General features: G+C 40.7%; 1 protein-coding gene across 3 annotated transcripts in view; it reads right to left on the bottom strand.

Annotated features, from left to right (window-relative positions):
- MARCHF8 (membrane associated ring-CH-type finger 8) overlaps positions 1-16,657 on the bottom strand; it is a 99,005-nt gene that overhangs the window by 23,139 nt on the left and 59,209 nt on the right. For all 3 annotated transcript variants that reach the window (XM_075758382.1, XM_075758380.1, XM_075758381.1), the window contains exon 3: positions 897-947. In XM_075758382.1, the coding sequence (XP_075614497.1) occupies positions 897-947 (51 nt within the window). The remainder of the gene's footprint in view (positions 1-896; positions 948-16,657) is intronic.

Here is a 16,657-nt window from a genome sequence, read left to right as displayed (position 1 = left end):
GGACTTGGGCTTGTCACAGCCATAATGACTCAGTCTCTCATTAAAAGTCACTATTACCAGCAACATCAACTGTGTTAACGAAGGGTTGAGGCTTATGTACCCCATGAAAAATACCAGTCAACCAGCCAGCCTTGCTTGCATGAAGGCTTTAAGCAATTGCACTTGTATTAAGCAAAAAAGGTGTCAGACTTCCAGCTAACTAAAAATCTTATTTGTAATGCAGAAGTAGGAGTAGGGTATGTATTGTAATAACTTATCTTGGACAGAAGATGCTTTTTTCCTAATGGCATAACAAAGCAATTGCGCTTTTGATGTGTCCACTGGCTACACTGAAGTGTGACTAGAATGGGTAGAGCATTACACTTCCCTTACAAGATCAGGGCCTGTAATAGCAAACATTTTAAAATACTTACATAGTCATGTGCTGACAACAATGCATTTCATGGTGCTAACAACAATCCAGTGTTGAAGTGACAATAAAATAATGTTTAACCATATATCAAATACATATTATGGGATGCATGTCTATACATACCTTACAGAGAACATTACATCAGATAGCTTATGGTATAAAAGAACATACTTGAGTGATGTTTTTGGAGTAATTTTCCCCCCAAGATAACATCTCAGGCATCTGTCATCTATCTTGCTCCTACTAAGCTAAGGAGGCTGGCAGTGTGAAAGAGAAAACCTACTGTAGCTTCCATTTCATTTGACCTGTAAAGACAGTCTGCAAAACACCAGAGAGTTCTAATGTTTCAGGAGTGACTATCAGTGACAGCATAAGAAGCATTTTCTACTGGTCACATTGTCACGTATATCACCCCAGTTTTGAAATGAAAGAAATCCCCGCATCCCCAAGTTTATCAAAGACTAAGTTACATCAAGGAACATACCTTTGAGATGTTAGAAGAGCGGCTCATGGAATGCCCCAAAGCCTTCTCATTCTGAAAGAGGAAGAACAGGATCACTGCAGCAACAAATCACAGTTATGAGCATATTTTAAAGCTGGTATTAGAAACCAAATTCCATGGAGAAAGTCTTACAGCTGTGGCTTTTAAGGATGTTGCTTCTATTGACAGCCTGATTTACAACAATCACTAAATTACTTTGTTGCTTAACAAGATATTACCTTGCAGAAAATCACATAGGCAAGACAAGTACAAACTGAGAAATACTAGAACAATGATTTCTTCTTGCTATGAATACTGCAAAGCCGTTTTCTCAGATGGCGTCTATTTTGGAAAGGATATATCTCAGCTCTGCCTCATCTACATCTAAAGGCAAACACTAAACCACTAAACTGAAAGCTCTTGCTTAAACACAAAACTATTACAGTGATGTCCGGAAACAATTGTGAATAACCACATGCAAGTCATGTCAGGAGATAAAGCAGTGAGGAAGCAGTCAGGAGAAGTAGTGAGGAACTTCCTATTTACCACAGAACTCAGAATTAAACTGGAAATATCATACAAGATGGAAATGCAGAAGCTGCAATTCTCAAAACTGAAATCAGTGACAACTGCATCTGTTACTTTTCAGAATGTAGGCCCTGACTGATAAGGATGACAATCTTATCTCCTACCAAAACAAACTGTAGGTTTTTGCATGAAGACATTTCATCCTTTAAGGGTTCCTGGTTTCTGAAGATCAGTTTACCCTAAGTGTAACTGGACATGATTGCTCCACTGGGAAGAGCCTAGAAACTGCTCTGCAAAACTTTTCTAAATAAAATCCAACAAGAAATATTTTTTTTTCTAAACAAATATTACAAACAGGGCAAGTCATAACATTTGGTTCTGGATCAGTATCTATGTTCCTCTAAGTCTGTGAAGCTGGGATGCAAACTGGTTTGAGATTTAAACCCTCTGAAAAAGGGGTAAATTTACTACTTTCTCCTATGGGCTCTATGCTGGATAAGAGTTTTCTAGAAGTGCATCTTTTCATCTGGGATTTTAGGAACGAAATTCTTTCCCCTTTATTCCTGAAGAGAATTTAACCTAGTAGAGACAGGCTGACAGCACCTTCTTCCAGTTCTCATTGGGACTGACTGATCAGACAGAGCTTGAGATCAGAAGTCCTGCATATATTAACAAATGAGGAAATAAAAAAGCAACAGAGTCAACTGCTGTTAGTCCTAGATCAGTTTGGATATAGCACACTGGTTGCAGACCTCCTGCCTATGGTTTGTCACAATTCAAGCGACCTTCAATGACTAAAGCCCACACCATTGAGCCTGACTGGCCACCCAGATGCTACACCCTCACTTTGAGATCCCTGTGCTTCCTGATGCTTCTTCCTACAGCACATCCCCAGAGCAACTTCAAAGATTTGTGTTGAGAAAACAAAAGGCAAGGCCAAAACTTCAGCACGTGCTTACACAAGCAGGCTGTCCCTTCCTTACACCACCAGTTGCCTCTCAACAGAGTCCTGGGCACTGCCTCAGTTGACAGATATAAATTGCACTTTCTCCTTTAAAAATGCGAGGAAGCAAATAGTGTTCTGAAACCCCCCTTATGTAGGAGTGTGAGTACCCAGAAGACAGTATAATAGTGTTTCAGAAGAACTGACGAGAACCAACCAGGGAACCCCCTGCCAGTTTTGACTGATGGCCAAACTAAAAACCAGCAAGGAACAGTTTAAGGTCTAGGCTACAACTATTCCAAATTACCATTGACTTGAATGCGAGATTTGCATACTGCAAGGCTGAGTTTGATTTTCAAGATGACTATGAGCTTTTGTGACATAGATAACAGTATTCCTGGAACAAACACATAAAGACTCCCAAAAATATGGATATGATGCTTATGCGAAGACTAACATTGGACGGGACTACTGCCAGAACCCGTAGGGCTAAGAGTTGACTCCAACCATAAAGGAAGGACTTAGCTGATTTCATCAAAGGCAGTGTAACTACAGCAACAGGAGAAAAAAAAAAGTTCATTGACACTATAGAAGATGGGAGGAAGAAAAAAAGGGGGCAGGGACATGTTCTCAAGCTATGATGAAAAGAGAGCAACACAAGTTGGCAAGCACTAAGACTTGTCATTGCATATGCGTGAGGTGTGGGGGGAAGCAGACTGTGCTTGGCCTTCCAGGGACGCGAGGGAGGTAAACAAAGCAAGGTTATGTGGAACAAGGGAAAATGGTAGTGAAGAGCGGGACCCATGGCCAAGAAGTCTGCCTGGAGCAACACATACAGCTCCACACAGGAGACAGTCTCAAATCCAGTCCTAGGTGCCAAAGAGTTCCGGGTGAAATTTCTAAAGACAAAATTAAACAGAGCAGAGGTTTCTTCATGTTAACTCAACACTCCTCAAATACTGCTGTCTAGCTGAAGATGCCGCCTGCAAGGGAGCATGACTGAACTTACACAGGCACCTGTGTTGAAAAGGATGTGCTAAAATTCAATAAGCATGAACAGGCTGGAGGACAAGACCTATATTTGCACAACACAGTAAATGATGCAGAGCAAACGTACTCTTAGCTGCACCACAGAAACTAGTCTTTCTGCCTCTGCTCCCAGAACCGATTTTATCTGATGGATGCCAGGAGCCTCTAATTACCTTTATTGATCTACTGTTGGAAACATACCTATGGTTTTGTTACTGCAAGAGTGATCATTTTTAAACAAAAAAAGCTGTCCTGAAAAATATTCCCTTACGGTTTATGGAGTGCATGCACACATATATTTAAGTATCAGTGATATTTCTAAAGGACTCCTAGCCACCTAAGTACTCTTTCACATCTCAGTTTCCTTACCACACAAAGCTGGTACATCCATAAAGTCAACAGGAAATTCACTACAACCTTAGCCCAGGTTGGCCAAAAAAAATCTGTACTCTAAAGAGCTACTTACATCGACAAGGAGGAGAAGCACCAACTCAGTCATATTTTCAAGGAGTGACAACTGACCCCATAGCCACTACCAGATCCAACACAGACTTGCAAATACTACTTTCAGTCTAATTGGCCTGTCAACTGGCAAGCAGCTCCATTACCCAGATAAATTTGCTTCAGCCCTTGAACACCAACTAACCCTATCTTAGCCTGTTTTCTAATCAGGGACGTTTTTTGAAACATCTGCTCCAAGTCTCACAGTTTACATACATGCAGACTTTAAAATGTGCTGGGCTGAAGGCAGATAAACAACTGAGTTTCACTGTGCAACAGCAATTTCCAGTTCACTACGACCACTCAAGTAGCACTCCCACTGAAGGAATGTATAGTGCTTTCTTGCCAGCTTCTGCAAAGGACCAAAACCATTTATTTATTTATTTTTAAATCATTAAACAGCAACAGAAACACCTCTAAGTAATACAGTTCATGAAGTCTAGCTGTGCTGTTTAATTCTTTTACAAATAAAATAATAAACATCAATGATTCAGGAAAAAGCACTGTGGAAGCCATTAAATAGAGCCAGTGGTTGCTGGTGTTTCCCATGCTGCGATAGATTAAGGATGCTGTATGTTTTCCAGTCATTGAGACATAAAAGAGCTGTAAAGACATGGAAGGAGCTCCTGAAATAGGTAGATTTTAATCTTGCATACTGCAAGGCTGAGTTTGATTTTCAAGATGACTATGAGCTTTTGTGACATAGGTAACAGTATCCCTGGAACAAACACAAAGATTTTAATCTACCTATTTTTAGGTAATTTAAAGGCACAATTACTAAATGAGGAATAGAAACATTAAATAGATAAAAATTATTTTAAAGGCAAACAAACAAAAGCTCACTTTTCACAATATATCCATCACGAGTACATTCATCCTAGGTTCTTATACTAATTATTCACAAATTAATACTGACATGGGAATGGCAGGACTAAGCTTCTATTATAGTACTATCACTACCCAACAAATAAAGGTCTTCAGAGACTTTTTCTAGCATGTTCCCATTGCACAGTAAAACATATTCTAGTCTGGTAATTACAGGTCCAAACAAGCTCTCTTGCAAAAGCGTTAGTCTTTGCACTTGAATGAAAGGTCAAGACAAACGCAACATCTGCCAGCATGGACCATACAATTATCACCAGTTAAAGCAAGTGTCACTCTACTTTCGCAGATCAGTCTTTCTGTATGGGACAATGGGAATCCTGCCTTTCAAAATCATCCTACTCAACTAGAACCACCTGGCAGGCACTTAAAAAAAAAAATCTAGATAGGAAAAAATTACAAGTGCAACTTGTAACTTCTCCTGAGCCACTCACTCCCAGCTGCTGCTCTGAGGTCCCCAGCAGAGCCTGGCTCTAGGGAAATGCCTGAAAAACAGAAAATTGCTACTCACTCCTACAGTGACATGCTTCTCTAAGCTTTGGATGCACTTGCTTGCAATTGCCTGAATCCCCCTCTCAACTTTCTTTTTCTATCATCCCCTGGAAATTGCTTCCTACTGTCAGCAACAGAGCTGCCTCCTTCCTTTGGCAGTTGCTTCAGCTCATATCTTCTTTCCTGCAGGGCACTTTGTCTTGCCTTCTCCGCCTTGAGGGCTCATTTTCCCTTCTGCCACCATTCCTCGGTTACTCTTGCATGACACCTCTCCCTTCTCAGTTCAGAGATCTACAAGTCAACACCTCCCTCTCATCCTCTCTTTTACCTCAGTCTTCCATACTCAGGACTTCAGGTTATTTTACCTTGCTTCCCTACCACAACATATCCATTTTCCATTAAGCACAACAGCTATGTAACTTACACAGCCAAACCCAGAAGCCTTGTGTACCCCAAAACACCAGTTCCTGTCACCTGAACAGAAGGAGGTCCCCACTCACTGACAACAGTTCAGGCAGCCACAGTAGCTCTTGTGCACTTAGAATACCAACGCATCATGCTGACCTTTCTCCAAACTTTGCTGTAGACTTAATGCAGCTTCAGCCAGTGGGCATCCTAAAGAAATACAACTTGGACGTCCTTGCCAGGATGGAAGGGGAAAAATATCTTGGTAAAATAGTTTGGGATTTTGTGTTTCCAACATTTTGGTTTCCAGTCATTAAGACAGGCAAATAGAAGACAACAGAAGAATCAGTCTCATAGCTTGTGCAGCCTTTTTCTGGCTACATACCTGACTACGCACTTGTGGTCAGTCCTAAGCATGGCTAATACTAAACCCATCTTTATCTCTGCTCATAGACCTGGAGAAGAAACTGCAAGCCAGATCTCAATGGTTTAGCAAGGTGATTTTTGTTCTCTTTCCCTCTGGGAAGGGAGGACAGAGGACACCAGAGGAGGGTCATCCTTCCTCCTCAAGCCACCAATGGCTGTGTGTGAACCTAGCACATGCCTGCTTCCCGAAGTCGTCATTCTCCAACACACCAGTGATCTGATAGGGCACTATATTTCCCATTTTGCAGTACAACTTTTATGTTACATTATCTTACACGATAAAATGGGTTAAAATCCTCATCTAACGATAAGAGTTCTCCAAATAAAATCTCAGTAATCAAAAGCAGAGCCCTTTGTTTTGATGATGATGTTACTGCAATGCCGCAGCCACAGATTCCCTACAAGGTAAGTACTAATCCCTCAGCCTGATAGAGACACAGTTAAACAAACCAGGGCAGATTGGCTAGGGCACTGCCTACTTGTGGTTTTCTACCTGGAATCTGAAAGCCATTTTAATCTCATTTTGTGCATTACAATTGCATTTTACAATGATAGTTTAATCACAAGATCGATATTTAGTAAAATCACTTAGTGTTATCAACAAGTGGCATAGGCACCATTTCAACAAAGTCTTCTGGGTAAATGGTTCCTTTCCTTAATAAAAAACTTCGCAGAAGAGAATGAATATGTAATTATTGCTCCCATTCATACAGCAATTCTTAGAACTTATGAGAATTACAGAATGGGACACAGAATAGCATTGGTTGAAATAGTGAGATGCTGAAGTACTGAGTAGCTGAATGACCCTTGCATGGCAAAGCAGCAAGTCAGGAGTGAAATTCGGTTCTTCCACCAAGTCCCACAACCACAGCATGAATGCACAGTTGTTCTACAAACAGGCAGCTGTACACACCCAGGTATTGTTTCAAGATGTGTCAGATTTCCTAACCACCTTTTCCCAGAATTTCTTCAAATCTTGCACTGCAACCCTATAGAACAGTAGAAATTTAAAAGAATGTATGTTTTAGTTTGGGAAGCGGGGTCGTTTTTGTTAACAATATTGGCATTCACACTTAATTGTCTGAAGTGAATAGAATGAGAGGAAAGAAATGGGAGAAGGCTTTGTGAATTATTTTCTTCATCTGTCAAAACCAATGGATTGTTAAATTACAAAAGCTTTGTCAGCACCAAATCTCGTGACTGACAGAACCCAACATTTAATTATTTCAGTAAGAAATGGTATTTTGCATCATATCAACTGAATATGGCCTTTATTTCTTTGGCAGTCACCAGGTCATCATGGAAGAGCAATAAACTTAGAAACAGTTTATAAAGCCAGTGCTTGGCAAACTTCTTAAACCTTGCTCATTTCAAATTTCTGTCCATAAAATATGTTGAAATATCATCAAGGTTCATCAATGATTTTTGCACGCAGCTAGAAGAGTAATGAAAGGAAGAATAATGGTATCTAATCAAAGAACAGTAAGGGCATCTATACCTTGCATCTCTGCTCTTGTGTAATATTTACCTCAGATATTGGAAACCAAGGAGGGTGATGGAAATTACATCACCTATTTCCCTTTTTGCTTTCCTGGAGATCCAGTATAAATACTGAAAAATGAGTCCAAACAATCTGCCCTGTCCATCTAGTCCAGTATCTTCTGTTCCTGGATGATCTTGATTGCTGGAACCAGCAATTCATGAATGAGTTCAGAAACCCAATATAAGATTTCAGATCTTCCATTGCAGTGGAAAATCTATAGCAAATTCACTGTGGATTACTCAGCTCACTAACTTGCTCATTCATGTCCACATCAAGCCACTTTACATAGTGGGAGACAAACTCGGAAAAACAACCTGAAGGCAAAAAAAACCAAGGCTGGAAGTAAAACATAGAAGGATTAACAAGATTTATTCCAGGTGCTCAACCTACAGCTGTGCCTGGAAACATCAGCAACAGAAATAAAATCATGAGATCAAATGGCTTTAATAGAAAAGAAAGACCAATGAAAGGAAAAGACAACAGACCAAATGGCTTTAATGGCAGAGCTCAAGGAATTCAAAGAACAGGCCCCTTGGGGGTTTGAGAAGGGGAGTCAAGGAGGCTAACAGATCACAAACAAGAAATATAAATTAGAAGAAATTCAAAGAACAAGGCAAACACAGCAGAATGTTGAAGTGAAACAAGAATCTCTTGCCTATGTCTGCACCACAGTGTGGTCAGAAGCACAATGCGCTTCATCTCCAGTCTGCTGTGAACAGCTCTTAGAGCTTGCATGGATGTGCCTGATACTATGCAAGCTTGACAGGCACACAGGTCCCTACATGTTACAGATATGGTCCACCTCTGTATAATTCCTTACTCATTGTGTATTGCTATGAGCTCAGTCTTGCCAGTGTGGTCTTAGGAGTATGCAGCATACAATGCTAGGATCCATTCTGGAGTCCACACATACGCTGGATAAAGTGAGGAGAGCATTCTCTTCAAAAAGACCTTTTTCTCCATGGCTTTGTTCTCAGCCTTTTTTCAACATACCATTTTTCTGGTTTTTGCATTGCTTTGCTTTACTTCCAAAAGCTCTACAAAGTGTATCTGATTATGGATAACCTGCATCTCCAGCTGCCATTTCAAAATGGAGATCTGATCTCCATCTCCCCTCTTCAATTGTTTCAGCTAGATGACGACATAAAAGCCTTCCTCTTGCTGAGCTGAGGCTGCCTCACCTAAGAAGAGCAAATTTTAATTTCTGTACAAGACCATCAGTCTAGCACATTTCGCTAAAATTCACTAAAATTACCTTCTTTTGCACACTTAGTACATTCACATGCCACGTCCAATTTCTAACAAAGAAAGTAGACTGCAAAGTTTGGCATCCAACATGTTTTATGGATGTTGCTGTTGCCAGACAACCTGCTTAAAATGGATGCACGCCTTTACGTGATGCAACACATAAAAATGAATCCTTCCCTCAGGGAACAAATTATATGAACTACAAAAGACATGATCCAAAAATATACACCTTTCTTGATAATGGAAGCAGTATGCATTAAGCTTACCTGTGTGACAGTGAAAATGCCATTTCAAACAATTTCATATATTTAACAGTAGAAAGAGAGATACAAACACTGAGGAAGCCAGCAATCATAAACAGATTAAAAGGAATAACATTCTGTCTTTTGTGAAGTAATTGCATTTAATGCAACTGCTGGAATTCTCATGGTACACTACACATGTCAATATACCAAAGCAATTGACTATTTTAAACATTCACAGATTAAAAAACCCTCTAGGCAACTGGCAATTTGGAATTTCTCAAGCTGCCAACAGCCCTAGGAAGCCTGCAGCCCAGATGAACTCTCTGAAGAGCTGGCCTTTCTTGGTGTCTACACGACTTTGCAAGTTCAGTTTCTTGCTGCAGGACGGGGCCGTGTGCTCGCACGTGCTCCTCGGGCAGGGGGGCAGGCAGCTGCGCAGTTTGTACATCATGTGCAACTTGGACATGACCCGTATGCCTGGATCACTGTCTCTGCTCAACTAAAAAGTTCCACAAAGCCTCTCTGATTTCCAACTCATATTATACCATCGAAGTATACTGTTAAAACATTGAGTCACAGGATCATCTCCTAGCCAAGGTTACAAAGGCCTCCTGAATCTATAAACAGATTCAGAACAATACTAGAAAACTGGATATTTCCCAAAGCAAACTTGATACTTCAAGTTTCTTCTGTTTTGCTCAGGGATTTTATCTTCTTTACTCCCTTTCCATCTTAAGATATTAAGATTGTTTATTAACCTATTTCTGACTGCATGAACTGTAAGGGCAAATTATGTTCCCCACAGCAATTAGAGAAATCACTTCCCAAATGATGCTGGGAAAGCATTCAGGATACTTCTGGTAACATTTAACATGATGTGGCCAAAAGCACACGACAAAAGAGTTCTCTCAAAAGAGCAGTTGTAGTTATCAGACCCATTTAGTAATACCTACTCAGTACAGACCAGCTTGGTTTTGCCTGAAATTTCATCAATGCAGTCTGCAAAATATTCTGACTCGCAGCATTTCAAACTCAGCGTTAAACGATCACACAAGTTTAGGTAAATGATGAACCGGGCCCTACAGATCCCATTGAAGTTACTTAGCCAAACACTGGTTAGAGTGAGATTGTTGTAAAACTCTAACCTGTGATGTTCTGGAGACCTTTAAGCACATTACATTTCTTACAACAATTGCTTGTAAGGTCAGAGAATAATATCTAAGAAAAACAACATATACAACTGTCCTTACACAAATAAACCAAAACTACTTAAGGAAACCACTGCTCCGTTAGTCTTATATATCACTCATTAAGTGGGTTCCTGATATAGGAGCAGGATAAGAATTCAGCAGCTATCTGCAAGTCAGTTAACACCACCTAAATCCATGTCTGACAGTTGATGCTATCCTGTTTACTGACATTGATCATTGGCATATGTGTATATCATGTTCCCACCTTCTTTGCTATGTCTGTCACAATAGCTTATGCCCACAAATGAAAATCAATTAAAAAAATCTTTTTGGTGGAAGACAAGTGCTCAGAAGATTTAGATTCTCTACATTTTTGATACTTTTCCTACTCTCAGAGAAGATAAGCACAACACAACAGGCCAACAGGATAAAAACAAAATCCTACAAGAGATTTATGTTTGTTTAGGAAGGTCATTTCAACTTGATTATTTAAAGATGTTATTGAAGAAAAAAAGATGGTATGGCCATATAGAATAAGGGGAAAATCTTACATAACAGCACCAAAAGCAAAATGGTGATCCCCATTCTGTCAATGACATCTTTTTTAGCTCTGTATTCAGCAGCAGTGCTTCTGAAAAGACAGCCATGTCAGATCGTTTGCCCCTTCAAAATGTAGCAGCAGTCAACAAAGCAAACAAAATGACAACATGGAAAAGGAAAGGGTGGAAATGAATACTGAAATAGTATAAAAACCAATGGCAGTTCAACAGCTTTTGCATATGGTCACTAGAGGTTAAATCCTGGCTTTACAGAAGTCAGAGGGAATTCCACCACTAACGTCAATTGGGTCAGAAGTTCAGCCTCTGTTAGTAATAGATGTTATAGAAATGCAAAAAGTTGAGCAACAGACAACTGGGGTGATCAACAATAAGACAAGTCTTCATACGAAGACAGCTGAAGCAGTACATTATTAAAAGAGAAAGTGAATAAATAAGGTGAAGAAAAGATATGTAGCTAAGTAACAAGACTTCACAGTTGTGTCCCACACCTTCAGAAGAACACCGGGAAGCAGGCGACTCAAGCCAGCTACTTGCAGGCTAAGACACATACATTTGGATGAATTATTTCCTGGAGGAAGCAATAAACCAGCACTCCATGTGGACACAGTCGTCCCACCAAAACCAACAAGAAATGCCTGTGGTCTCAGGAAGGCTCAAACTGAGCCACTATCAACATCCTGATCTGAAAAAAAATGTATTTCAGTAACTGCCACTGTTAGTAGGCACACTTTAGCAGATTGAGACCTAAAGTAGTTTTAAAAATACTGATTTGCCTTAAAGCACGAGAAGCAGAGAAGAAGAAATTGCAGTTAAGAGTCAGCTAGAAAAACATGTGCTTGCCTTTGCACATGGAAATCTACATTTACTTCTCATTCAGCAGGGAGATGCAGGAGCACTTCTAAAAGAACTCCTGTGCAGGAAGGGACCGCTGTGCAGTGCTAACACTGAGCAACATCAAAGCCAATGGAGCTGCATTGGCTAAATAAAGCAGGGATGAGCCCAGGGACCCAGCACAGTAGGGCGGTCAACCTGAATGTCCACGAACAGTAAAAGCAGAAAAAAAAAAAAAAAAAAGATTATTTTTGAGTAGGTGGTGTGAATACAGAGTAAGGTGCTGTGAGCACCCCTAACTACCACTCCTGGTCAGGGCAGCTGTAGCTGAAAAAGGGACAGTCTGTGTAGGCAGCCTCATTTCCCATCACTGTAATCCTAAAATGATCAGATTACAGTGGAATACTCTCTGAGGCAATCAGATGGGTGACTAACAAAACCTACCGGCTGTAGAGAAGCCTCCTTCCAGAAGAGCACTGCTCTTCACCCAGTTGGGAAACTTCAGCACAGTCACTGTCTAATGAGGAGGGTTAAAGTTTTTGTGTGTCTGAATGAGCTGAATGCCAGCAGCTGCGTAAGAACTAAATTTACCATCGCAGTCCCAGGAACGCCTGCATTTTCTGCTAAAATAAAATCTCTGGGCCATTAGCCTATTGAAATAGAAGCTTTTCCACTTAACTGAAGACATTTACTCATTCTCTTTCCGCAACTCTCATGCTCCAGTTCCAGTAAAATCCTGCTTGGTTTCAGAGTTTTTTATGGAAACATGCCTGCATCAGCTCAAAAGTACCAATATTATGTGAGCAGTATTAAACAATTCACTTCACTGGGTTCCTCTGCCTCTCACACTTATTCCTATGAAACAGAAAATGAACTGCAGCTGTCAGAGTGCTGGCTGACCTACTGGGGACTATGCTGCATTCCTGCACACGAGCTGACCTAGCATTTTCTAAAATTTATTTCCCAAGGGGAAAGGGTTATAAATAAGTCTCATATTCATGGTAAATCTCCTGCCCTTCATTCCCTAGCGCTTTGAGTGAGGGCAGTTTTTTGTCACAGGAAATTGCATCAGAGTTTTCAGAAAAAGCGTATTAGTTTACACAATTTGCTTTCGTCAAACTGCCTTTAAATTGACCCCAACCAAAGCTAGATTTTAAAAGCTGAGTTTCAATCTTCTCTATGCTCGCTGTTCTACACATTCATTATCTGCAGAAATCAGACTAGACATCTATGAAGTCTGCAGCTGTTTTAGAAGACAATAGCTTTCATTAAAATACTTTCTTTTTTTAAGTAACTTTTAAACAGCCACAAAGAACCACTAAACGTTTAAAGGCATTTCTATATACCTTCTGAAAATACATCTAGTCAGACTTCTAGAGAGGATATTTTCCCTTAGGCTCTACACTTGTAACTGAGTGAGAAGCTGAAGCAATGAAAGAGGAGCTTCACCACAGGCTCCAGAATCCAGCTGAGAGGCTCCAGTCAGGGGGCAGGATCCTCAGTTTGCAAGCATTTACTCCTGAGGCATCACATTGATGACATGTTTGCTGATCCCATTACAACAAGGTTCTGATCCCAGAACTGGAACTTCCCAGTCCAGCCTCCCCAATCCCCCAACTCTATTTATGATTCCTCTTAGTTTTGAAAATACAAGAGATAAAATTATCTCTAAATGTAAGTACCATCCTTCCAGTTTGAAATGACCACTGAAGTATTTTCCAGGAGATTAAAGAATAAATAACTGCTGCTTTGGAAATCTGTTTTTCTTAAAGGCCAAACCCCAGGCAAGCAATATTGCCTATCTGGACATTACAAAATGTCAGATTTCTCCTTGAGATTTTAGTTTTAATGGGGCCTTCCAAAAGGCATCCAGAAAAAAAAAAAGGGGGGGGGGGGGGAATTAGATAATGTGCAGGCATTCTCTAGAAGATGAAATAGATGATTTGGCCAGATAAGCACTCTGGGGAAAGGCGGGAGTGCTGGGGGAAGCATTTGATCCTGCTGAGCTGCATCCTGCAGTGCAGGCAGTGGAACTGATGAACCAGTAGCATGGGATAAGGATGCAACCTGCAAGAACTGGATTGTGCTCTGAAATACAGAGACTTAAAAGCATGACAGCTCAAACCAGAACATCCTGGTCCACATTCAGACTCCCCTGTATTGGAGATTCACAGTTTTGGGTTTCAATACAGACATTTACCAAAGGTGAGCGAGACCGATGTACATTTGGAAGGAAGAGTTAGATATGGTTTACACCATCTCTCTTGCATTTTAACCCTTTGCTTCCCTGTCACCATTCCATACATAAGTGCTATGCTTTGAGGAAGTTAGAAATGTCACTGTGTTTTCACAGGCATCCAGGAGGAAATCCATTGAGGGGACTAAATCATTTGCTAGCTCGAGCTAGACCTGAGGCTGGTGAACAGGGTTTCCTGCAACCAAACAAGCATATGAATAATAGGAATCAGTCCAGAAGAAAATGCAAGAAGGACTGGTGCTTGGAAAGGGTAACCACATAAAACCTGATCAAAAGGTACAGTTCACCCTGTAGTTATGACAGCTACTTATCAATCTTACAGATTATTTTTTAATAATCCTCAAAATAGGGAGATGGGGATATTTAAATATCAGGTGTGGAAAAAGCCTGTGGCTCCTTAGACATGCTCCCTGTAGGCTCTAAGTAAGTTCCCTTGCAAACTCTTGTTCAACACGTGGAAGGGAAGAAAACGTCTTCTCTCTAGTGAAAAACAGCTGGACAAACCTCTTCCAGTCACTTAAAACTCAAAGCTCTAAAAGCTCAAAGTAGTGAAATAGGCAGTCTTATGCTGCAGCTAAGAATAAAGTAGCACAGCAGAAAGGTAAATTACAAAAGCGAGAGTTCAAAGGGACAAGTGGCCAATTCTCTACAAACACACAGAAAAAACCTAAGATTTTTCTTGCAAGGTTCCTTAATACCATCTGCTGCTAGTACCCTGGAGGATAGAACAGATGATATAAAAAAGAGGATGTAAAATTGGAAGAACCTCTCAATAGAAACATGCGTTTAGGTAACACCCAAATCCTCACTGAAAATAAGGCTGTACCTCAGGGTAGAAGTTTTTGCACACAATCAAGGTGTTTCTTGTATAGCACCTTTCCTCCAAAACAGTATTCCCTCTCCAAAGGGAAATACTGCAGTTGTTCAGAGCTGAACAGCACTAGGGAGCAGCTCAAAATATGAGCTGAACAAGACAATATCTAAGACAAACCATACAAGGAACATGATGAGGCTAGTTTGCAATTTACAGCCTCTTGCAAAATACACTCCTGGAGTTTGACATCAATATCCTGAAGTAGGCAAATGTGGCAGTTACTTGGCAGAGGAGAAGCCTGAGGCACAGGGAAATTATGATGCCCTGAGTGAAATTCATCCCTACTTGTCCTACTCTTATACGTGGTGTAGCTCAGTGCCACAGCTGGCAGCTGTGTCCTGTTACAGGCGCATGGCTGAATAGTGCATGTGGTTTGCACAGGACAAGTTTCACGTACAATGAAGCTGTGCCAAAACAAAGAGAACACGATCAAGATCTCTCCCTTCCATTCTTCTCAGTTATAGAATGTAAATCTCCAAGCTGGATCTTGTTAGGGCACTGATTTTCACATGGAGTATCAGACTTTGGGATCTGCCTGAAGAGCTGCCTCCTAGAGCCCACCACCTGGCAAAGCACTAACCACACCTATGCGCATGCTTCCTCCAAGTCAGAAGAATGGTCTTATTCACGCCACCAATCTTCCCTCCTGAAACTTTTTTATTTGTCCCCACTACTTGTAAATGTGATCCCAAATTGTCCTTGCACTTCCCTAGCTGTACAACAGCCTTTAGATCTCTAAGCATGATGATCCATGAAAACACAGAAGGTGCTCCACAATGCCCTCATTCCTGCGCACAAAGGCAAGCAAATTGAGGGTAATACAAACAATAAATTAACAAAGACACCTGTGGGGGTTTTTTGGTTGGGGTTTTTTTTGTTGTTTGTTTTTTTTGTTGTTGTTACAGGTGAGGCACCACAGCATAAGGAGTCTGCAGACTTTTCCAAAAAAGTTGGGATTTGGGATCTTGGGTGTTTTTGGGATTCAAGATCAAGAAACACTACTTTGGACAATAGTTGTGTGGGGACTCTTCATCTAGGTACTTTGACATTTAAATTTTTCCAACCTTTGGTATGTGAAGGAACCATGCTGCCCGTACTCCCAAGCATATGGGCTTAACTGGAGCATAGCAGTGGAACTGAAGTAAGAGGATTACATTTCAGGAGGGACATGTTTTGGTGCAAGACCAGAGACTTAAAGGGATTAAAAGACAGGAGCTGCTTCCCAGAGCGACAGGGTGAAAACCAGCAAAGCCCACAAGTAAACATTGCCTATAAGTAAGCTTCATATCCTTCGTCAGCAGAGAGATATAGAACAGCAGATGAGCCAGTGATCACATCAACTGCATCTTCAGCCACCTGCACTGTCCCCGGCACCATCTTAACTCTTGTCATACCTGCATTTGCTGTCTCCTTGTGCCTTTTATCGCCCTTGTTTCTTATTACTGCTGCTCTTCCCACATGAAGCAGACCTTTTCTCCTGTCTTTCTATTATTATCTATATTATCTTTCTCTATATCATTCCCTGTCACCACTGGAAAACAATTTGGAAATACTTTTTAATTCAATGCAAGAAAAGGATGTTGGGATGCTATATAACAGAGGGTGACTTCCATATCAAGAAACTAGAATGGATAGAACTATAGCCGTCTTCATAAGATCTAATCCTGGGCACAAAGGGAAACTCCTGTAAGCTTTAGAAAAAAAGGACTGCAATCATTTTTAAATCCAGGAGGATTTTATTTTTCTGCTAACTAACACACTCCTCAAAGGTGGAGCATTAGATTTGGCTTCCAGTTCAATATGCCCTTCT

The sequence above is a fragment of the Balearica regulorum genome, chromosome 7 (genome assembly GCF_011004875.1).
Source record: "Balearica regulorum gibbericeps isolate bBalReg1 chromosome 7, bBalReg1.pri, whole genome shotgun sequence".
Taxonomy (NCBI): domain Eukaryota; kingdom Metazoa; phylum Chordata; class Aves; order Gruiformes; family Gruidae; genus Balearica; species Balearica regulorum.
This window is presented reverse-complemented; position numbering and strand designations above follow the sequence as displayed.